The sequence below is a fragment of the Triticum urartu genome, chromosome 7 (assembly GCF_003073215.2).
Source record: "Triticum urartu cultivar G1812 chromosome 7, Tu2.1, whole genome shotgun sequence".
Classification (NCBI taxonomy): Eukaryota; Viridiplantae; Streptophyta; class Magnoliopsida; order Poales; family Poaceae; genus Triticum; species Triticum urartu.
The window spans coordinates 501,958,505-501,983,601 of NC_053028.1; the positions used below are offsets into that span (position 1 = coordinate 501,958,505).

Below are 25,097 nucleotides of genomic sequence, written 5' to 3' on the forward strand. Positions count from 1 at the left end.
ATTTAAATCTTACAATTGTGCTCCACTACCCTCGTCATCTCACATTTTATTCATCGGACAGAATTGTACATCTAGAGAGGAATCTATTTTTGGTTAAACTGGAAGGATGAACCTGTGTGCAGTATCACAAGAAACACACAAATGTTTTGTTGCCAATCAAGACAAGGAAAAGGAGATCATAAATTTGCTGAGCATTTTCCAATTTGATGTCATATCACAAGTTCTGAATTGTGGAGCATTGACGAGATAATTTGGTCCGGTATGATAAGGATCAAAATACAAAAATTGTGCCATCAAATTTTTTCAATGAATACACAACAAATAGAATGCTACATAACACATTGTTGAAGTAGCAAGAAAACATTCGCAAAAAAAAAAGTAGCAAGCAAACATTAGCTTCGCCTTCATGTACAGCACATTCATTTTACATTCTTATCTACAGATGGCTACTCCAACAATCTTGAGTCATAGGGACAAAAACGTAAGCCTGACCTAGGCAAAAGGCGAGAACGCATCTTCAGATTATTGTCTTACCTGCAGAAAACAGGTAGCAGGATACATGGTCAGGCCAAAATGAATTATCGAAACACTGTCAGGTATTGCCTCTTTACAAAGAGTACAAACATCCTAGATATTTCAGAATGACCGCCGCCTTGCAGCTCCTAGAAACAATAGAAACCGGTAATATTAACAGTCATGTCAACAATAAGTATTCCGATCGATGGGAAGGATATTTCCTGACATCCAATTATATGGCCAAGTCCAAACCAATTAATGACACTGGATTCAGCTGAGACATGCATGGATACTGTGAATTTAAATGTACCCGTTCGAAGCTGGTTTCAGCATGGAAATGCATGGATACAGGGAAGGATTACACACCTATTTATGGTTTTATCAAGTAACTTCATGCATCACTGTTAGTTACCAGGCACCAGCACTCTCATTTCATGTATCCTTTAGATTCAGCTATGGATAGAACTTCGAAGGGCACTGGTAGAAATAGGCATAGGCATACATTGAAATCATAAAACTATTTGGAGATAATACAGAAGCAATATATTTATATATGTGTCACGATATCTCATCAACACATATTTGTTTCCTGATTTTTTCAGCTGCATCTTTGTTTTCTAGTAACATATGAACCCATGTTTAGTTGGTAATGGAACAAAAAGTATATCTTGGTTAAAAATACTACAGTACAGAGGTAGCTCTCACTGACAATTTAGTACTAATGATACATGCCTCACCAAACTACGTAACCTTCATAATATGTTTGCCGTTGTATTTTCAATAATATATGCTACAAATTATTGGTCGAAATTAGTATTCGACCAATGTACACTTTCAATGGAGGAATTTTCATCCTAATTTGTTAGCACACAAAAATCAAAACTACACAATATTGGATATGTAGGCTGCTCGTGTATAAGTGATTGAGAAAAGGATCTACACTAACTATCTTGCAAATTCTTCGTTCACCTACGCCTGCGCATCATCCAGCACCCCAACGACCAGCCATAAAGTGAACACAAATTCCTCGCAGAAGAAGCCGGGGTGTAAAGAAAAATCAGTATGCTCCTTGTCCTGCACATAATCCAGCATTAAACAATTAGCGTCAGGTCAAGCACCATCCCAAGATGAACATCAAGCCTTATGTTGTGACTTGCCTCACTACACCATGATCAAAGTTTACGGCTGAAATACCATGATCATTCGAAAACACATCTCTCGAAGGAAAAGAAACATCTTACATTTGACCGGGAGATTGATTGATATGGTGTATTTTTTTATGGATTTCCCTTCCTGAAAATGACGAATACTTCTTTTTCACTAACTATGAGTCCAGTCTGAGATTGTCTTTTACTATACATACGCAATACTAATTTGCTGGGGTTCAAAACCTCGTGGATATTAATTTGCTGGGGAGAAGAGATTGAGGGGCTGATCGTCATTGAACTGGACGTCTGGACCAGAACGGAGTTCACCTTTTTTCCTTGACACCACCGGCTCAATTGTCCCATGTGAGCATTGTGGGTCATGACGGACGCGGTCGCAAGCATAGATCCTGATCCTGACATCGGTGTCATTGTCTCTGCCGCGGGTGAAAGGGGGCGATGTGGTAGTCGGCGAGGGGAACTGGCCACGGGGTTGCCATCCCAGAGACGTCATGGCGGAGGAGTGCTCCGGGTTGAGCTTGCCAAGGGCATAGGCCGTCGTCGTGGTCGCCATCGGGGCATCCGAGCGCAGCCCCTGGCGGCGGGCATAGGTGCGAGGTGGCGCCGTGGTGGAGGAAGATGGGGCAGGCTAGGGCGCGGGTGGCGGCGGCATCATGCAAAGAGAGGAGGGGAGGTTGCGGTGGATGCGCCGGAGTGGCGGGCGCACATGCGGCGGCGACATTCTCGTCAGAGAGACAGGATCCGGATAGAGAATTGGGAGGAGATGCCGCGAGGGGCGTCTATGCGTGCGTGAGTGGATCGCGGCAAATCGGCAGTTGCCCTTTGGCAGAGTCGTGCATCCGTAAGTGGGCTTGTTTTACGATTTTCTTTTCTCTCGTCCGTATTCCGCTCAACAGCATGCGCAGGGCCAGATCTTTTTTCTCTTACGAAATCGTAGGGCATTATTTTTGCGGGGTCGCACGAGGTGAAAAGGATGCTGGTTGAACCATCACGACGACGGCAGATCCCTTTTAATAGCAGAGATACTTCCAAGTTTGAAATCCAAATTTAACGAGTGAAGAGCAGCATACCGCACTTTTATTTTCCTATACTTTAGAAACGCATAATGCTCTAAGCTTATTTTCTCCTTCCTTTCATCTCTGGGTTTTTTTTGATACGGTGAGGACGAAGAGGTGAACTAGTGATGGCAAAGCGTATGTTCGGTTGATGACGAAAACGAATGCTATTGTTTTTTGTCATGACTCAAACTTCGCTCTTGCGGTTGGCCATGCATATGTTCTTTACACAACTTATTACTCAAGTTAAGTTTGCTTGCCAATACTGATCAAAACATGGGCGATCAAAACATGGAATCAAATCGAGTTATGTTTCATGGTGTGAAAGGTTGAGAAAAGAAATGTTTTCTCGACTCCAATTGCTTCAGTCTGTCAATAGCGATACATTGAGATCGTGAAGAAAAAGAAGTGACAAGCAACAATATAATAGTACGTACTTATGCAACAGCTTTTTTTTTAAAGATAGTACGTACTTATGCAACAGCTAATTATTCAAGAGTTTCCTAAAAGAAATAACCATTCAACATATCTCAACAACAAGAAAAGCTAATCGTTAAGCATATCTTCCTCCCACGCGGTGCTCCGCCCCTCCCTGAGCCTCTTCAAATACTTGGGCATAAACATCCTAATATACCCATCATGCGCACGACAGCAGGCGGACAGCTCCTTGACGCCGCGGCGTGCCAGCGCGTCGGCTTCAACGTGCCGGGATAGAGCGGCCAGAGCCCTGATGTAGATCAGGTACGCAAAAGGATCCATGGGAAAGGTGGCGAGGAGCGCCTCCCCGACGGCCCGGACGCGCTCCACCTCGCCGCCGTTCTTGATCTCGAACTCCATGTAAGCCCTCCAGCCTAACTTGGACCTGAGGGGGCCTGCGCCCACCGCGCCCACCGCTGGAGCGCGCGCCGCTGGCTGTCGACGTCGCCGAACTCGCGCTCCGTCCGGAACCAGCCCCACATGTGCGCCTCTCCGTCGGGAAGTGCGGCGAGAGTTCGCTCGTAGACGGCGCGGGCGGCCTCGATTCCGCCGCCCTCCTCCAGCTCGAACTTGACGAAGCGGCGCCACAGCTCATCGTTCCCCGGGTCGGCCGCCGTGCCAGACTCGAATTCCGCTCGCTTGGCCTCGACGGACATCTCTGTGATCGCTTGATCTGCCATCGTTGTGTCGCGACTAGTCGATCGGTGGTCGACCCTTGTTTGTGCAATTTTTCTGTATGGCACCTCGTTGCTATTTATGTTGATGGATTCCATCGGTAGGCCGTGCTTCCAATACCAAATCAGGTCGGGTTCGGCGGCGACGGGATTCCCATATCAACTCGGGCCGAACTGCTTCATCACCGTTTATTTTGTTCCTGCACGAATCACTGAACGTAGGCTGACACGTCATTGTTTGCAAGCGTTCGGACTGGATTGCGACTGACCGAACGAAAAGGACCACGCCTTATCCACTCGCAGTCCCACCTCCCGAAAAAGGTCCATTTTAAACCTTAAACTCATAAAAATCAGGCGGAATGAACTCCGCATCCCGTCCCGGATCATAAAATAACCGTCAAAGTGCGGGTCGGGACGGAAAAACCTGCCCGATCAAACCCCGCATTCTGCCCCGGCCCGCAAATTTTTTTGTGGGACGCGGGAAATCTTTTCCCCCAACCTCTAGTTTCACGGGCTGGGAGGCCGACCCGAGCTCAGCCCCTATCCGTAGCGAGATTTGGCGGGAGGGTCATTTCCGCGCGCCTTTTCCCGCTCCCCTCACCCTTCATCACCATTGCCCCGCCTTCCCATGCTCCGGTGCTTTCTCCCCGGTCGTCCCTCGCCGCCATGGACGACTCCCTACTGTCCCCCGTCACCGTCGAGGTCGCGCACGCTCCTTCCCCTCGGGCGGATCTCGTCGCCGGCCATGTTGGCCCCACCGCCGCCCAAGCTAACGCCGCGCCTGCCCGCAAGCGGCAGGGCAACATGGTCGTGCAGGGCGGGAATCCGGCTGCCCCCGCCGCGAAGGCATGCGCTCTAGGCGCCAACGCCGCAGCGCAATCCCGGCCGGCGGCGGAGGAGGTCGGCAAGGTCGCCGACGTAAAGCGGAGGAAGATTCCTGCTACAAAGAAGCCGCCTTCTTCATCCTCTCACACCATCCCGGAAAGAGGTGCCCCAGCGATGTTGTTCAACAGTGTTGCTTCCCCCGCAAGCGAGGTGCTCGACGAAATGGCCGGAAGGTATGCGTCTTCGGTCATGGCGATTTCCTTTCATTTTTCGCCTTTTTTGCGATAGCTCGTGACTTGTTATCGTTCACTATAGCGGTGGTTTAAACAATGCAACTGCCGAGTTCGTGAACTTGTTGGACACCAACGCCGTTGACATTGATCAAGCCCCGTTCACCGCATTCGACTACAATGAAACGGAGGGCGGCGTGGACGATCATAATTGTGAGGAAGAATTGGAGGAGATCGAAGCGGAAGCGTATGAGCAATCGCAAACAAGAACTGGGAAAAGCAAAGGATCGAAGATCAATACTTCCGCATTATGGTAAACCATCCCAATAGGACTCCACACACATTTCGGTCGCTTCATGGGCGTTGGGAGAATATCAAGCCTATGTGCAGTCGTTGGGCAGCTTGCTTGGAGCAAGTACGCAATGCACCTCCAAGTGGAACCGTGGAATCCGATTATGTGAGTTTGTTTTGCCCTTGTTCAAGTTGTGCATCATCATATTTGCATCATGGGAAATGATTGCATCACTTTGTTCATATTGTGTAGGACAAGATTGCTCAACATAGATACAAGGAGATGAAAGCTTCGGAAGACAAATTCTTCAAACTAGAGCATTGTTGGGAGTTGCTTCAAAAGTGCGAGAAGTGGAAGTTGATTGACAAAAAATACCCACCAAAGAGAGGCTCACTTACAAACATGGATGAAGATGAGGATGATTATGGTCCAAGAAATTTGCACAAGCCCGATGGCGACAAGAAGACTAAAGAGAAGATGAAAAGAGAGCAAGAAGCACCGAACTTGAGGAAGAAGATTGATGCCATGGTGCAATCAAACGAGTCGATGTTTTTGAAGTCATTGGAGATCAAGAAAGAGTTGGCCGAGAAGAAGGCAAAGGAGAAGCAAGAAAAGTGGCAATTGCTCAAGGAAGATGGGTTGCGCAAAGCTGCCATTGAGGAGAGAAGAGCACGCGCTGCAGAAAATAAAGCCATGTCCAAACTGCTCGCCGAAGAGAACAAGATCATGTCAATGAACCGCAATGACATGGAAGATCTCACCCAAACATGGCATGATATGGCAAGAAGAGAATTCTTGAAGAGGAGAATGGTTGCGTCGGCCGGTGCGTGCTACAGTTCCGGAGATGTTTTCTCTGCTCCATATGGTGGCAATGTCGATGATTTGGGTGTGGGAGTTGGAACAAGCGTCGGAGGTGGATTCGTTGGTGGCGATGAACTTTAAGATGGACTCGACCAAAATGGTGCGGAGTGAAGATCGATCAAGATGGTGCCGGACATGGGCATAAACTTTTGTTGGGTCCTCTTTTGCTGTCGTAGTGAACTTGGCTTTTATTTACGCGTAAAATTGTGTTATTTCATTTGAATTTGAACTTATTTGTGAAAACCTATGTCAAATGTGATAATTGTTGTTTTCTGTTTGCGGATTGTCATGGCGGTGTTCGAACAGGACCCGCAGAAGCCGACCCGTAAAAAAGTATATTCGCGCAATATACTTTTTTGCGCGTCCGTTTGGAGGTCTGCATTTGTGGCCGTCCAAATCAGCCCTAAAATCGGGTTTTCACAACCTGCAAATGTGTTTTGCAGGCCAGCCGGATGTGGGATCCGCTAGAATTGCTCTAGTGAAATCCTGGTCGATTGCACCCTAAACACTGCAATTGCGGCCTAAATCAAACCTTGACAAAAAGTCAACCGAGATTTGTCTAGATAGTGGGCCAAGGAGCGGCATGTTGACCATGGCATGTGCACCCAACCCATTTGTTTTTTTATTTGTTAAAAAAGTGTGTCTTTATTTTTCTCTCGCACGCATAGGCGGAAAACGCAAAAAAAATACGCACTTAGTTTCGAAGCTATAAAAAGTGTCTTTATTTTTCTCTGACACGCATAGGCGGAAAACACTGAAAATAATATGCACTTTACAAGAATAAGCTGGTACAACCAGTAGAACTAGCGACCAAATCTGTTCACTTACAGGTCCGTTTAGGAGTTTGTATCTATGGACGTCCGAGTTAACCCGTAAAAATAGTTTTTCACAACTTGCAAACGCGTTTTGCAAGTTGGTTGGATGTGGAGACTGCTAAAGTTGCTCTAAATGAAATCCCGATCAATTACATCCCAAACTCTGTAATTGCGGTCTAAATCAAACCCTGGCAAGAGTCAACTGGGATTTGTCTAAATGGTGGGCCAAGGAGCGGCATATTGACCATGGCGTGTGCACGCAACCCATTTGTTTTTTTATTTGCTAAAAAGATGTGTCTTTATTTTTCTCTCGCATGCATAGGCGGAAAACGCTAAAAAAATACGCTTTTAGTTTCGAAGCTAAAAAAAGTGTCTTTATTTTTCTCTTGCACGCATAGGCAGAAAATGCTGAAAATAATATGCACTCTACAAGTTTCAAACCGAGATCTGCAACAAACAAATGCGCTGGTACAACCAGTAGAACTAGCGACCAACTCTGTTCATTTAGCAACACAAAAGCAATAAGAATCAATACCAGATTCGAATATTTTTTAAATTTCGACTGCTATTTTTTTAGTGTTTATGAAAAGCGACCACCTTTCAAATTTGTGAACAAATTTACGAAACTAAATTTAGGAAATTCAAGCAAACTTTTGGAACATGCACATTTTATAAAACTCCTGAAAAAAATTGAAAACATAAAAGTTTTTAAAATTCACAAACAATTTTGAAACGGAAACATTCTGAACAATTTTATAATCTGGTCCATGAACAACTTTATATTATTTTCAAAATCTGGTTCACGTGGTTCTTATTTGTACGTCCATTTTTTGAAAATATGCAACTTCACGAATTCAAGAAAAAATGAAAAAGGTGCGTGGAAGATAATTCAAACTCGCGGAAAATATGTGATAGCACTATTGAATAAAATATGAATATAATATTTTTTTTGTAATATATGTTGAACAATTTCTGATTAAATATTCAACAATTGTGTGATATACACTAAACAAATTTCTAATACAAGATGAACATTTTTATAAATGAGTGAAAAGTTTGGAAATTAGCATGAAGATTTCCTTAATATACGCAATGAACTTTGTATATATACATGAAAAAGAAAAAAAAGAAAAGATAGAAAAGACATAATAAAGAAAAATGTCCACGAACTCTTTTTCATTTACAGTTTCTTTTTCAAAATCTATGGATTTTTTCCCAAATCCGTGGACTTTTCTTTTGAAAATCCGTGAACTTATTTTCAAAATTGTTGAACCTTTTCTAAATCTGTGAACCTTTTTTTTCAAAATTTGTGAACTTTTTTTGTTTTTGAGCCAGACCAGGCGCTTATGTTTTTGTTTTTTAATGAAAAAATTATGCGGGCCGGCCCACCAGGGAGCAGGGTGTAGCGCCCTTTGCAAAATTTTGTTTCTTAACAAAAAAAATACTAAAGCGGGCTGGCCTAGCAGGGAGCTGGTGTGCGCCCTCAGCGAAATGTTCCAATCCCGGCCATCCAAACGACCCGAAGGTTTGATTTAGACTGGGATTGCATAGTTGAGGGTGCAATCGGCCGGGATTTCGACTTGGGGTTCATTTCGCCGACCCCGTACGAATTCAAGGTTTAAAATGGACTTTTTCCCCCACCTCCCCCAACACTCGCAGCCACACCTCCCATAGCACCTCGACACCCACAGTGCCGCCCGATGATTCCCGGTGAGAGGCGGAGGCCCCGCGGCGAGATTACTCTGGCTGCGTCCGGTGATTCGCGGCAGGAGGCAGAGACCCGGCGGTGAGATCTCCTGTGAAGCGCCACGTACGTGTCTGCAGAAAAATGTTTTATTTTGTAAACCAAACGTTGGTTGAATGATTAGGTGGACAGTGTTATTCCCGGCTCACCAGGGTTCAAGCCCCGGTGCTCGTATTTATCCTGGATTTATTTCAGGATTTTCGCGATGCACATTCAGTGGAAAGAGGCGTTTTGTTAACTATGAGGCATCTATGGTGACTTCGTAAAATCTCAATATGATATGCCGGTTTGGTCTTTCGAATGTACTCATAGGTGTAGGGTGCGCGTGCTTATGTTAGTAGGGACGAGTGTATGTGCGTATATATGAGCATCTGCGTCTGTATCGTGTTTAAAAAAGTGTGTTGTTTTGGATTAATGCGCTTGTGTATGTTAGTAGAGGTGAGTGTATGCGCATATGAGGCGCTTTGCGTCTGGACCGTGTTAAAAAAGTGTCTTATTTTGAATAGAAGGGAGTAGTACGAGGGCTAGTGATATTACACTACTATATATGAAAATGTTTGCAGGAAAAAGGTGTGGTCGTACAAAGAAGTTGTATTTGATTTTCATTCGTCGGGGCGGATAGACACCTTTGTTGTACAGATTTGATTTCTAGTATCGATCATGCAGAAGCCGCTACACGAAGATCTTTGATCTTCCAAGGTAGAGGTGCTTTTCAAAAAGACGTAGTCCATGCGAGAGTCGGCATACGATATAGGATACGGTATGCCAAGCTAACAAAGAATAGACCTGAAGGGATTTAGCTTCAAGATATGACGTGTGGGGAATCCAGAGGGCAAGAGCAATACTGGCAAAGATGGCGGACAGGAAGTAACCGGGCCTGGGGCTCCCGGTGTACTGGTGGGTGCAATGGCTAGCACCCACCAGGAGTCATGACGGTCATAAGTTGGAACTGTCGGGGTCTCGGGCAGCCCCGGACAATTCAAGAGCTTGTGTGCTTGGTGCGCACGTACCGCCCATTTCTAGTCTTTATCTCGGAAACTAGAAAGAGCGAGGATTATGTCAATAAACTGCGTAGGAGACTAGGTCTCAAGCACTGCATCTCCCATGACGGAATAGGAAAAGGTGCAGGTATAGCTCTCTTCTATAATGAGCAAGTTGAAATAAAGAAACTCGCTGTTGGCCCGCGGTATATTGATGTGTTGGTTCGTCTAAATCCCCATGGCCGGCTATGGCGGGGTACATTTGTGTATGGAGAACCTAAAGCTAGTGAGAGGCACCACATGTGGGATCTCCTGCGTAGAATCAAACCGAGGTCTAATGAACCTTGGTTCATGATAGGAGATTTTAACGAGACAGCTTGGCAACATGAGCACTTTTCCCAATCTCAGCGAAACGAAAGGAACATGGCAAATTTCAGGGAGGTGCTTGCTGACTATAATTTGTTGGATCTTGACTTCAAAGGCCCGAAATGGACATATGACAATAAACAGAGCGGAGCGGACAATGTGAAGGCAAGGATAGACAGAGGGGTGGCTGATCAAGAGTGGAATGCAATTTTTCCAAATGCTTCAATCGAGCACTTATGTACGTCCAGATCAGACCACCTTCCTTTATTGCTCAGATTTGGTCAGAGAGAGGAATGGCGTCCTATTAACAAAACCTTCCGATACGAGTACATGTGGGAAAGAATGGACTCGTTGACTGAAGCTATAGTGAGCAAGTCGAATGAGGATAAACCGGCTGAAAATTTGTCTGAGATATCACAAAAACTGTCAGTCTTGCAAAAGACTCTGAATGATTGGGCAAAACGAAATTTTGGGTCCATAATTAAGCAAACCGCGGCCATGAGGAAGCAGCTGGAGTATCTTTGGTCTAGACCTGCTTCAGCATCCAGAGATAAAGAAATTAAAGTGGCGGCTAAGAACTTGGACGAACTGTTGCATCGCGAAGAAATGATGTGGAAGCAAAGGTTGAGAGCTCTTTGGTTGCAGGAGGGAGACAAAAATACAAAGTACTTTCAGCGCAAAGCTACGTGGAGGAGGAAGAAAAACAACATCAGTAAATTAAAGGATGGAGATGGGAATTGGGTAGAGGATGGGGCCAAGCTTCAGGAGATGACAACAAACTTTTTCAAAAATCTGTACACTAAAGAAAGTGGAGTGGACCCTAAAGTCATTGTAGATTGCTTGACTAACAGAGTGTCAAGTGACATGAATTCCGCACTGGTTAAAGAGTTCTCAGAGAAGGAAGTTAGTGACGCACTTTTTCAGATCGGCCATTTAAAGGCTCCCGGACCCGATGGTTTTCCCGCCAGATTCTACCAAAGGAATTGGGGCACAGTTAAGAGAGATGTGGTGAACGCGGTCCTGAAGTTTTTTCAAGAGGGAGTTATGCCGGAGGGTACCAACGATACAGTCATAGCTCTCATACCCAAAGGAAACAGGCCGGAGCAATTGAAGGACTTTCGCCCTATCAGTCTATGCAATGTGATATACAAGGTAATCTCTAAGTGTATGGTGAATCGCCTAAGACCCTTCCTGGATGAGCTCATTTCGGAAACCCAAAGTGCCTTCATCCCAGGGCGTCTAATTACGGATAATGCTACAATCGCTTTTGAGTGTTTTCATAAGATCCAGAATAGCAAATTGCCTAGGAATACTCATTGCGCCTTTAAATTGGATTTGGCGAAAGCTTACGATCGTGTGGATTGGGGCTTCCTGGAAGAGGCTCTATTGAAGTTGGGTTTTGATCACAAATGGGTTCAGTGGGTTATGTGATGTGTTACGTCAGTGCGATATTGTGACGCCCCCGATTCAATCGTACACTAATCATACACGCAAACGTGTACGATCAAGATCAGGGACTCACGGGAAGATATCACAACACAACTCTACAAATAAAATAAGTCATACAAGCATCATATTACAAGCCAGGGGCCTCGAGGGCTCGAATACAAGAGCTCGATCATAGACGAGTCGGCGGAAGCAACAATATCTGAGTACAGACATAAGTTAAACAAGTTTGCCTTAAGAAGGCTAGCACAAACTGGGATACAGATCGAAAGAGGCGCAGGCCTCCTGCCTGGGATCCTCCTAACTACTCCTGGTCGTCGTCAACGGGCATCACATAGTAGTAGGCACCTCCGGTGTAGTAGGGGTCGTCGTCGACGGTGGCGTCTGGCTCCTGGGCTCCAACATCTGGTTGCGACAACCAGGTAGAAGGGATAGAGGGAAAGAAGGAGAAAGCAACCGTGAGTACTCATCCAAAATACTCGCAAGCAAGGAGCTACACTACATATGCATGGGTAAATGTGTAAAGGGCCATATCGGTGGACTGAACTGCAGAAAGCCAGAATAAGAGGGGGGATAGCTAATCCTTTCGAAGACTACGCTTCTGGCAGCCTCCGTCTTGCAGCATGTAGAAGAGAGTAGACTGAAGACCTCCAAGTAGCATCGCATAGCATAACCCTAACCAATGATCCTCCCCTCGTCGCCCTGTGAGAGAGCGACCACCGGTTGTATCTGGCACTTGGAAGGGTGTGTTTTATTAAGTATCCGGTTCTAGTTGTCATAAGGTCAAGGTACAACTCCAAGTCATCCTGTTACCGAAGATCACGGCTATTCGAATAGATTAACTTCCCTGCAGGGGTGCACCACATTCCCCAACACGCTCGATCCCATTTGGCCGGACACACTTTCCTGGGTCATGCCCGGCCTCGGAAGATCAACACGTCGCAGCCCCACCTAGGCACAACAGAGAGGTCAGCACGCCGGTCTAAACCTATGCGCACAGGGGTCTGGGCCCATCGCCCTTAGCACACCTGCACGTTGCGTACGCGGCCGAAAGCAGACCTAGCCTAGTGGCGTTCCAGTCCAATCCGGCGCGCGCCACTCAGTCGCTGACGTCACGAAGGCTTCGGCTGATACCACGACGCCGGGATACCCATAACTACTCCCGCGTAGATGGTTAGTGCGTATAGACCAAATGGCCAGACTCAGATTAAATATCCAGATATCGTTAAGCGTGTTAAGTATCCGCGAACGTCGACCAGGGCCAGGCCCACCTCTCTCCTAGGTGGTCGGAACCTGCCCTGTCGCTCCGCCTCAAAGATCCACTCGCGGGTGCTCCTCAAGCCGACCCGTCTTTAGTCACCACATGTATCATGTATAAAGTATATAGTATATACCCGTGATCAACTCCCGAGTGATCACGGCCCGATAGTATAGCATGGCAGATGGACAAGGATGTAGGGCCACTGATGATAAACTAGCATCCTATACTAAGCATTAGGATTGCAGGTAAAGGTAACAAGAGTAGTAGCAAGGACAGGCTATGCATCAGTATAGGATTAACGGGAAGCAGTAACATGCTACCCTACTCTAATGCAAGCAGTATAGAGAAGAGTAGGCGATATCTGGTGATCAAAAAGGGGGGGCTTGCCTGGTTGCTCTGGCAAGAGAGAGGGGTCGTCAACTCCGTAGTCGTACTGGGTAGCAGCGGCGTCGGTCTCGGTGGCTAGCGAGAGATGAGGGGGAAGAAACAATAAATATAATGCAAGCATATGCATAGTGATGCATGACATGACAAGTAACGGCGTCAGAGGTGCCCTAACGCGGTAGTAGGTGATACCGGTGAAGGGGGATGACATCCGGGAAAGTATCCCCGGTGTTTCGCGTTTTCGGACCGGTGAACCGGAGGGGGAAAGTTGCGTGTTCGCTATGCTAGGAATGTGTGGTGGATAAACGGGCTGCGTAACCGAAATCGTCTCGTCGTTCTGAGCAACTTTCATGTACAAAGTATTTTCATCCGAGCTACGGATTATTTTATATTAATTTTTAAGGATTTTAAATCATTTTCTAGAAATTAGCATAATTAAATTAATTTAGAAATTGCAATTATGATGTCAGCGTGACATCAGCATGATGTCAGCAGGACTAAAGGTTGACTAGGTCAACCTTCAGATGGGTCCCGTATGTCATAGTTACAATAACCTAATTAATCTATTAATCAGTTTAATTAGTTAATTAGGTACCTAATGTTTAATTAGTTTAATTAAACAGGATTAATTAAGTTAATTAAGTCAATTAATTAATTAACATTTTTATTTACTTATTTAGTTAATTATTTATTTTTAAGTTCCTTTTTTTTAATCGTTCTGGTGCGGGGCCCCCTTGTCATAGGCCCCTGGGGGCCTAGCGGGTCGGGCGTGCGGGCGCAGGGGCGCTAGCCCCCAGTTCGAATGGGCGCCGATGCGGGAGCGAGCGCCGGCAGCGGGAACCGATGCAGCCGGCCGGCGCGGGCGTTGACGGTGCCGTGGACGCGGGCGGTGGACGGCGCGGCGCAACGGAGCAGCGGCGCACTAGGCAGAGCGGCGGAGGCGGGACGGCGCGGCGAGTGCAGCAGGAGCAGTGCGGCATCGGGGCGGTGCGCGGATGGGGGCACGGTGAGCGCGCATCGGGCGCGGCCGGAGATGGCGCGGTGGACACGGGCTGGGCACGGCGAAGGTCGGCGCCGGTGCGCGCACGGAACAGGGGAGAGCGGGGAGGGCATGGCCATGGGCAGTGCGGCGCACGTAAGCGTTGCGCGCGGCTGGCGGGGCGAGCACGCAGGACGAAGGTAGCAGCAGCGGGGAGACGCGGGCGAGGTGGATCTGAGGGGCTCACCGGGCCCTGCAGATGTGCGAACGCGGGCTCGGGGAGGCTTGGTGGAGCGAGACGGGGAGGCGACGGCGTCGACGTAGGAGAGGCAGACCGGCGAGGGAGCGCCGGCGACGGGCGGCGGGGCGGCGTCGGGCGACCAGGGCGTCGGGGCCGTTGCCCCCCGATCCAGATAAGGGGGGAGGGGAATGGGAGGGGATCGTGGGGGGGGGGAAGTGGGGGAGGGGGTTAGGGTTTGGCCAAGGGAGGCCATATACGGGACGGGGTGGGCCGGCCTAGGTGGTGGCCTCGTGGGCCAAGGCCGTTTGGCCAAGCTGGGCCACGGCCAAGTGGGGGGGGGTCCTTTTCCTTTTTGTTAGTTTTCGGTTTTTGTTTTCCTCTTTTTTTTCATTGATTTTCTTTTCTGTTTTAATTCATTTTGAAGTACTTAGGCATTCTGTAAAAGCGTGGTCTCTTCACCATAATTATCTAGGCATTAATTGGCACATTCCGAACATTTTAGTTTTAACGTTTGAAAACTTTGATTGTTTGCATTTGTTTTAAATTTGAAATTCGAACTAGGTTTCGAACTGACGTGAGTTTATCAACAGTAACCGAGGTGACGTGGCTTCATTAGCGGAGGTTCACTGTAGCTTAATTATCCGGGCGTCACAGATATGCAGTCAAATATAATGGGGAGCTGCTCGACTTTTTCCTTCCCTCGGGAGGACTTCACCAGGGTGACCCGCTGAGTCCCTACCTTTTCCTCTTCGTCGCCGATGGCCTGTCCTGCCTGCTGGACAAAGAGATTCGGCGGGGAAGGTTAACTCCTCTTAAGATCGCTAGAGGCAGCCCGGGTGTGTCAAACCTCCTGTTCGCCGACGACAGCCTACTCTTTTTCAAAGCTTCCAAAGAGGAGGCCGAGGGTGTGAAGCAAGTGTTGGATAAGTTTCAAAGGGGTTCGGGTCAACTCCTAAGCTACAACAAGTGCTCAATCATGTTCAGTGAAGTGTACCCAAGTGATGTCCAGGAGGAAATCAAAAGTGTACTTGAGATAACGGCTTCTACATTCGAGAGTAAGTATTTGGGGCTACCTACGGCAGAGGGGCATATGAAAGAGTCATCTTTTCAACCAATCATGGAGAGGTTCATCAAGAGATGCTCGGATTGGTCTGAAAGATTCATGTCCCATGCAGCAAAAGAGGTCCTCATCAAGTCTGTTCTTCAAGCCCTCCCAACGTACTGCATGGGGGTGTTTAAGATGACACAAGGTTTTTGCGATAAATATGAGAAACTTATCCGGAACTTCTGGCGGGGAGAAGAAAATGGGCAAAGGAAAGTCCACTGGATGTCTTGGGAGAGAATGATCAAGCCTAAAAGAGGAGGGGGTATCGGTTTTAGAGATATGAAACTCTTCAACCAAGCTTTGTTAGCGAGACAAGCTTGGAGACTTATTCAGTGGCCCGATAGTCTGTGCGCGAGAGTGCTGAAATCAAAATACTATCCTAAGGGGGAGCTGCTGGACACGGTTTTTGCTTCTGATGCTTCTCCGGTTTGGCGAGGCATTGAGCATGGTCTCGAGCTCCTGAAGGAGGGCATTGTCTGGAGGATCGGAAATGGGAGAAAGGTTAATATCCAGCGGGACCGGTGGATCCCTCGTGAGAGTGGTCTGAAACCTGCTAACCTCATTCGTCGATCCAGATTGCGTTGGGTGAATCAATTGATGCTTGCAGATGGAAGTGGATGGAATTCGGAACTGATTCACCAGCTATTTTATGGTTTTGATGCGGATGCGATATGTAGCATCAGGATCCCGAATTCGGCTGCGGAGGATACTTTGGCGTGGAATTATGAGAAGTCTGGAGTTTTCATTGTCCGGAGTGCATATAAGCTGGCGGCCTCTCTTCAAGATCAGTCTGAGGGTGCGGCATCGAGTTCTACGAACACATCACACAACCGTAGCATTTGGGACATCATCTGGAAGGCCAAGGTACCAGAAAAGATCAAAATCTTCGGGTGGAGGACGGCCACCAATACGCTGCCGACCAAGCTGAACAAATGGAAGCGTACTTTGGATATGGACAGTACCTGCAATATTTGTGGAATGGGAGAGGAAAACGAACACCATGCTGTAGTCTCTTGTACCAAGAGCAGAGCCCTAAGAACGGAGATGAGAAAGGTCTGGAACATCCCCAGCGAAACGCTCTTTCAGTTTACTGGGGAGGACTGGTTACAAAATTTATTAGGGCTATGCAATATGAAAACAAGAACAAAAGTATTGTTGCTGCTGTGGCATTGCTGGTTTCTTCGGGACGACTATTTTCATAGTACAGGGAAAGAGTTGGTTAGTAGATCGGCTTTATTCCTGCAGCAATACGTAGAGGAGATAAACGACAACAGCTATGTATCTATTTCAGATATGAAAGACAAGCAAGGTCTGGGGCAGCTCAGGAATGCTTCTGTTGGAAAGGAGTCAGCGAGAGGAGCTATGGAGGTGAGATCGGGCTGCAACTTGGCGTCCTCTGGTGCTTGGTGCCCCCCAAGTAATGGCCTGGTGAAACTGAATACTGATGCCTCTTTCTTGGCTAACAGTGGGCAGGCATGTATTGGTGCAGTAGCTCGCGACCACAGGGGCCTGGTGGTCTTCTCGCAGTCTAAAAGTATCGAGTGTTGCTCGTTGGTCGAGGAAGCGGAGGCCCGAGCTCTCTTATCGGGGCTCCAATCTTTAGCGGCTCTGTTCAGAGGGCCCATCATTGCGGAAACAGACTGCTCCTTTTTAGCAAAAGAAATCCAATCTGAAGCCAGCAATCGTTCTGCCTGTTTTTCAGTCATACATGATGCCAAGATTGAACTATCAAAATTCAGAAATGCTCGGGTGGACTATGTCAAGAGGAATCAGAACAAATTGGCTCACTGCTTGGCGGCCCGGGCGAGAAAAAAAGGAGATGCGTACAAAGTTGCAGGTGTCCCGGATGATTTAGTGGAAGAGATGAGAGCTGACATGGAATCGGCTCAAGAGTAATGGAGTGTTACTCTTTTTCCTCAAAAAAAAGATATGACGTGTGGATATCCTGACGTGAGGGTCCCCCGAAGGTCGGGCCAAGCAATGTTTTATCGGTACATTCCAATTCCCTTTGTGGGCGGCTGAGGAAACCAACAACACCAGGTTTGAGCAAATATTGAACAAGTACGGTAACTCAACGCAAAACGAAGATCTACTAGCCAAGAATCCAACGAAGAGGGTCATGTCTCCATTTAAATATGGAAACAGAAAGTCCAAATCAAATTTCATACTTGATTGACTGGAAGAGCACAACCCCCAAGGTCCTTGAGCAAGCAGTTAAAGAAGTTGTCTTAACTAAAGCATGGGCTTCAAAATTGCACTTCCTAGACTCGAAACAAAAACTTACATTAGCAAACTCATTACTCCTATGCTTAATCTCACTGAGCACCAAAGCATACGCAGAAGCTGCACCCTTCTTGATATATACTTGTAATGACTTCAAGGCAGTCTGATGCGATAACCAAACGCTGGATATTGAGGTCTTGAGCTAAGGCCAATCCCTCATTGCATGCACGCACCTCTAAGGATGATGGATCAACAAGGCCATCGAACAAAATAGCAGAAGGTCTCAAATAACAACTTGTATTGTCCCTGCATAAGACAGTCTCACACCTTCGAGTTAGTCCCCCGTCAACATTTAATTTTGCTGCCTCACCTATAGGAGGTACCCATTTACATTCTTTTTGATGAGAAGCTGGAGTAGTATGAGAGTTCAAATGATGGGTGGTAGCAATCTCCAGATTCTCTAGTATCTGTTAATGAAAAGATGACACGTTCGTCATAATGCCATGCCCAAAAATCCTCCTGTATTCGTGAGCTAGGAGAAATATTAAAAACAACACCAACATTGGGAGTAATGAGATATTCTGCGTGCATCTGCGTGTCCCACAATCAGGTCACCGGATCAATTGAATTGGCTACTAATAAAGAAAAAAACCCGCACACAATTTATTTTTTTGAGTAACCTAGACCGCGCACAAATAGGTAGCCAATTATCCTGTCAAATATTGGTGCTAGCATCATTGCCGGTCCTTTTGATAAGGCCAAGGAATAACACTTCTTTTCTTTTGTGAGAAAAAAAATATTTTTTTTTAGACAAGAAAAAAAGAGATAACACTTCTATTCCTTCCATAACCGAGGAGAGCAACGGCGGGCCTTTGATCGCACCGTGCTGGATCGAAGCCTTGTAGCCCATCGCGGCACGGAAGCCTGGCCCACCAAAATCCCATCGCGGCAAGGAAAGCATAAATTCCCATGATCCCCCTCACACACTCCTCCCGGCGGTTCCTCTGCTACCACTCTTCCTCTTCCGGCCCTCCCCTCTCTAGCCGGAACTCGGGGGTCGCCGCCACGCCTGTTCATTTCCTGGCTACGATCTCGACCGCCGCTTCGCCCGCCACCGTCGCACAAGCCGACCTTCGCCGCCGGCCGCCTCACCCAATCCTCGGGCCCCTAAAGCACACACAGATCCCTCTTGGAATGGCGAGCCAAGAGAAGCCCGTCGCGCCGTCGCCATCTCCTCCTCCGCCGCCGCAACCACCGGCGCCTGAGGGAGTCCCCCGCATCCGTGGGCCGGGCAGAGGCGCGGCGGGCGGCGGGTACCCTAACCCTCCGGACGCGGCGCTGCCCGACGCGGCTACGCTGCGGGACCAGTGGCGGTTCGCGGTGCGCCAGTACAGCCGGTGGTACTCCCAAGCCTGGGGCACCGCCATCCTCGCTGGCGGCGCCTTCTTCGCCCTGGGCTGGCTCGTCAAGGGTTCCAACCCCCTTCCCTCCCGCGCCGAATCCCATTCCCCCAACGATGCCAACGCGGCCGAGGAGAAAAAGTGACTGGTGAGATCTCACGCTACTTCTGATTGACCGCTCGATTTTCTTAAAGAAGAGTTCAGGCTCTTAACTGTTGGTAGATATTGTAAATGCAAAGTTGACGCTGGAATGAGACATCATGATTGAACTGGTAAAGGGCAAAATTTATGCAGGGTTTGGGTGTTTGGTTGTGTAAAACCGTAGAAGGGAAGTGTAGGGTTCTAGTTCCTACCTAGTAGTGCAACTTAAAAATCCTTTTTGCAGAAACTTAAGTATTTTGTTTACAAATAATTATGTTTCTGTAGAGATTATGATCCCTGTTCTCAACCAAATTTTAATGAGCTTACATGGGTAGGCAAAGAGTGTAGGCCTGCTGCTCAAGTACTTGATGCCTCCTCGAGTCATGCAGTTATGCATTGCATAAGGTTGTGCTTTCGTCTGGCAGAAAATCCGAAAATTATGTCATATTAAAATTCCTTCCTTTAGATGAAACATAAAGAAACAACTCATTATTCAGACATTTATTATTTATTTAATATTTTGAGCAAATAATTCAGGCGGTGAAATGGATATCTGATAGAGGAAACATGTAAGTGTGATCTTAAATGAAATAGTTAGTTAAATCTGCTAATTTAATTGTAAATATTTGTTTCAATGTATTGAGTTGTTGATGATTGGAATGTCGCACATCAGCAGTTGTTTGATAAGTCCATTGGGAACGTTTAGCTGCCAGTACCTTGTGTTCAACCATGAACTTGTATTCTTGAACTTAATTATTTTGAGTGTTAAATGAAAAAAATATTTCAACTTCCAGTTAATTTGAGCATCTGAAAGCTTCGAAGGGGAGGTGCTGTAATTGAATCTTGAGTTGTGTCTTGAGGTTTGGAGTGGTTAGTATAGCCAAAGCAATGGTGATATATTGTTTAATGTGACCTCTTGGTTAGTTAAGATTTTACCTAGATTCTTATTATTTTCAGTACATATTTTGGTTTATAATGTAGCTTTGTTAGACCATGGCGTTTTTCTCTGTTCTTGAGCATTGGTGTATCACTAAGTACACAAAGTACTATCTATCTCTCATCTTCTGAAGCACATTTTTCTTGGAAAAATGAAAGAATACTTGTTGTTAGCCTTGCTTCAATTCTTTAGAAAGAGAACAACATAGTACAGAGTGCACTGTGTACCCTAGCTTTCCTGTTATTCTCACAACTATCCATACTATAAAAAATTTGTGCAAATAGGCATCCCATAGGCAAGTCCAGTATGAAATATCAAAACATTTCAGTACGTGTAATGTGTGAATGAGAAAATAATTCAGTATGATGTGAGATTTAGATGCAATTTCAAGTAATAGTGAATTCTAATAACTTCACAAAACTATCAGATTGACTAGATTGTCTAGCACATGAAAGGTAGTAGTTAACATTTCAGTTTACGTGAAACTATGTGATGCGAAAAAGAAGGACAACAAAAGTGCACACTAGCACTTCACTTCTTTTTGTTTTCTTCCTTAAGAGTTTATGCATGGCTAACATCACAAAATATTATCTCATCTTTCCAGATTGTCATTAAATCTGAAGACGGGAGATGATACTTTGTAGTTAGTATTATACTAATGCTTAAGAACACAGAGATACACATGGTATGCCAAGCTTTGAGATACATTTGAATACTATGTGTAAAACACTCCCTGTTTGATTTTGTGAGATGTCAAGTATTTCAGGGTTGAAGTTTGGCTGCCAATTATATTAATGAAATACTTTTTACTTGACAAAGAAATGATATCATTGGTTCATTTTCTTAAGTGTTTTCCAATGATATTACCTTTTCGTCATGTAAGTTATGTGTATTGATTTAATTGTTGGTCAAACTTAAATCTTGTGATGCATGGCGTCTGCATACAGAAATGGAGCGAGTGAAAAATAACAAACTAGTTTGGTTGTTTTTCAAAACAAATCACAATATTTTTCTTGTTCCTTACAAACAAAAATTAAGAGTTTATTCATGGCTAACATCACAAAATATTATGTCTCATATTTCCAAATGGTCATTAAATCTGAAGGCGAGAGATGATACTTTGTGTGGTTAGTAAGATACTAATGCGTAAGAACACAAAAATACACCATGGTATAACATGCTACGAGATACATTTGTGATTTGTATATCAAGTGAATAACACCCACTCGGTTTTCTTTTTGCGAGATATTTAGCATTTCACGATTCAAGTTTGGCTGACAATTAGATTAATGAAATGTCGATTATTTGACAAAGAAAATGATATCATTAGGTTCGTACTCAAAAGCGTTTTCCAATGGTATTATCTCTTTGTCATATAACCCACATTTTATCGATCTAATTGTTGGTCAAACTTGAATCTTGTGATGCATGATGTCTTGCATAAAGAAACGAACGGAGTGGAAAACAACCAACTAGGTTTGCTGCCCAAGAGCAAATCCTATCCTGATAGTTTCTTTTGTTTGTTATGATTAAGAAATATTAATTCATTGCTCTAAATGTTCAATTGAGGTAACAAGATAAAACATATATTTAAGACATTACTTTGTTTATTAACTTGAAGCCAGGTAGAGGAGATGCTACTTATCGAACTAACTGTCCACACTATTTTGAAATCAGTCATTTTATCAACTGACATGTAGAAACTCTATAACTGTGGAAGTTTAACACTAAAGGAGCAGAAAGTAGAATAAGTTATTTAACATACTACGTTTACAATTATACAGACTAAACATTAAAAGCGAGGCATGTGGTTAGCTGCAAAAATATTTCAGTAGTGAGTTAGTAACCAAGTAAATTAAAAAGGTAGCTCCTTGCTCCGTGCTCTCATACCTAGTTGCCCTGTTTTTTCTGCAAGAGGTAACACTATATTAGCCAAGGAATTAACCAAATAAATTATGCCAAAGCGAAAAAGTCTTTGCTATAACATATGAAAGCAGTGGGACGGCCGGAATCATGAGCCGGAGGCGGCGGCAGTGCCAGAATTTTTCTGGATACAGTATGCTGTAAATTTTGTCATAGGAACTGCATATATGATGTTCAGGCGGCTCATTTTACAGTATACTGCAAAAAAAGTTACAGCACGCCCTTGTTTATGGTATCTGTTCTGGTCTTTTTTTTTGCCTCAAAACCTAAAAACAGCAGTTATTTTTACAGTATGCCTCTTTTACAGTATCTGCTAGAGTTGCTCTTAGTGTATCACTAAGTACACAAAGTACTATCTACCTCATCTTTCCGAAGCACTTTTTTCTTGGAAAAATGAGAAGGAATACCTTGTTGTTAGCCTTTCTTCAATTCTTATTTTAGGTTCTCTTCCTAACTGCTGTACTAGATTTTATCTGGTTAAAGCCAGGTCTGCACAATATATTCATTAAAGAAAATAACATAGCGTACCTTAGCTTTCCTGTTATTCTCACAACTATCCATACTATCAAAAGTTTGTGCAAAGATGCATCTCATAGGCAAGTCCAAGATGAAATATCAAAACATTTTAGTACATGTAATGTGTTAATGAGAAAATAATTCAGTAAGATGTGAGATGTTTATTCTAGGTGAGACTTAGGCCAAAGATGCATATTCAACTAATAGTGAATTCTAATAACTTCACAAAACTATCAGATAGAGTAGATTGTCTGGCAAAGGAGACTAGATTGTCTACAATAGAGGTGAAGACTAGCACATCACTTTTTGTTCTCTTCCTTGAGAGTTTATGCATGGCTAACATCACAAAATATTATCTCTCATCTTTCCAGATTGTCATTAAATCTGAAGATGAGAGATGATACTTTGTGTAGTTAGTATTATTCTAATGCTTAGGAACATAGAGATACACCATGGTATAACAAGCTTCGATACATTTGAATACTAAGTGAAAAACACACTCTGTTTGATTTTGAGACATCTGTATTTCAGGATTTAAGTTTGGCTGATAATTAGATTAATGAAATGTTGTTTATTTGTGAAAGAAATGATATCCTTGGGTTCGTACTCAAAAGTGTTTAGTAATATAGAACGCAAAGATACACTCACTCGGTTTTCTTTCTGTGAGATATTTAGCATTTCATGATTCAAGTTTGGCTGACAATTAGATTAATGAAATGTCGTTTATTTGACAAAGAAAATGATATCATTGGGTTCGTACTCAAAAGCGTTTTCCAATGGTATTATCTCTTTGTCATATAACCCACGTTTTATTGATCTAATTGTTGGTCAAACTTGAATCTTGTGATGCATGATGTCTTGCATAAAGAAACGGAGGGAGTGGAAAACAACCAACTAGGTTTTCTTGGTAGATGAGAATCAATTTGTTAGTGAAGTTATTTTGTACTGTTTGCTTATGCTACTTATTGAACTAACTGTCTGTACTATTTTGAAATCAGTCTTTTATCAATGGACATGGAAACTCTATATAACTGAAAATTTAGCACTAAATGAGCACATACATTAGACACTAGAATAAGTTACTTACAATTATACAGACTTCACACCAAAAGTGAGGCATATGGTTAACTGCAAAAATATATTTCAGTAGTAAGTCAGTAATAACCAAAGTAAATTCAAAAACTGAGCTCCTTGCTCTGAGCTCTCATACCAAGGTTTTTCTGCAAGAGGTAACACTATATTAGCCAAGGAATTAACCAAATAAATTATGCCAAAGCGAAAAAGACTCTGCTATAACATGTGAAAGCAGTGGGAATTATTTAATTTAGATATATTTTTTCTAACATAGACTGCTTGAGCTTATTAAGATAAAAAAGGAAACTAGCTATATCTGTAGTCTGTAGACAGCAAGAGTATGTAGATATTGAACTGATGTCTTCACACGGCTATTTTTTTTTCCTATGTAGATATTGAACTGATGTCTTCACACGGCTATGTTTTTTTTCCCTATGGATGTGTGTGGACCTGTGTAGGATGGTCAAAATTGGTCCGAAGCATGATTAAAAATGTATTTATCTTTTGCATTTTGTCACATATACTGTAATTTTTGTATTGCATGCTCATTGAAATTCTATAAATTTCGTTCTATTGACATCTCATTGATAAAGTTTTTTTTACTGCCAATACTTTTTTCCCATTTGTGCAGAAGATAGCTGGAAAAGAAATTCTGCATGTTCCAAACTGACCAGCTATGTGCTCATACGCTGTAGTATATTTTGATCAAGTCTGCAAAATAATGGTGCGTTTCGTACTCCAAGCTCAGGAGTATCATGTAAATATGATGAGATGTGGATGATTTCATGCAATAGAAGAGTTCTTTTTCAAAGTTTTATTTCTCTGGGAATTTTCATATGTTGTACATATATGTGTGTTTTGAGTTAAAAATAATAATACGTGGAGCGCATGATATATGATTTGGTGTACGTACTGTTCATTAGGCTTATGGGATTTTTTCTAAGCAATGCATCTTTGCATAAGCGATGGATCTGCTGGTAAAACAAGAAAATTGCTACAGTTATCATCCAACTTGCCACAAAACTGTGCTGATATGAAGCTAGTAAAATTAACTGGAGTATATTCATACTCTAGACAGAAGCTGTATAGTAGAGAGCGTGGATGGGCGCCGCCGCGCCGGTGGGCAGAAGAATCATCGGCCCCATGATGGTCGAGGAGCATGCTGCAAGCCCCTCGACGTCGGCAGTATCTCTGTTTCTCCATCAGCTCACCTGTTTTCTTGTTATATCTGTTCTTCTGTTGTCTGTTTTCTGTGGAAGGATTCCCATGGTTTCCCTAATGTAACCGGGATAAAGAACCCCTTTTATCAACAAAAAACTGAGAGAAACTCCTTGCCAACCCGACAAACTCAGTTAAGAGGACAAGGCTAGAGGCAACTCAGGTGTAAGAGCATCTCTAGGTAAGAGGACAAGGCTAGAGGTAACTGGGGTGTAAAAGCATCTCTCTAGTACACCCCTTTAAAATGC

General features: G+C 44.5%; 1 protein-coding gene across 1 annotated transcript; it reads left to right on the forward strand.

Annotated features, from left to right (window-relative positions):
• Positions 1-18,617: 18,617 nt before the first annotated feature.
• LOC125520622 lies at positions 18,618-24,527 on the forward strand. The gene is made up of 2 exons (XM_048685586.1): positions 18,618-19,188; positions 24,263-24,527. The coding sequence occupies exon 1, from the start codon at positions 18,835-18,837 to the stop codon at positions 19,183-19,185; it is 351 nt and encodes a 116-aa protein (XP_048541543.1). The 5' UTR covers positions 18,618-18,834; the 3' UTR covers positions 19,186-19,188; positions 24,263-24,527.
• Positions 24,528-25,097: the final 570 nt, after the last annotated feature.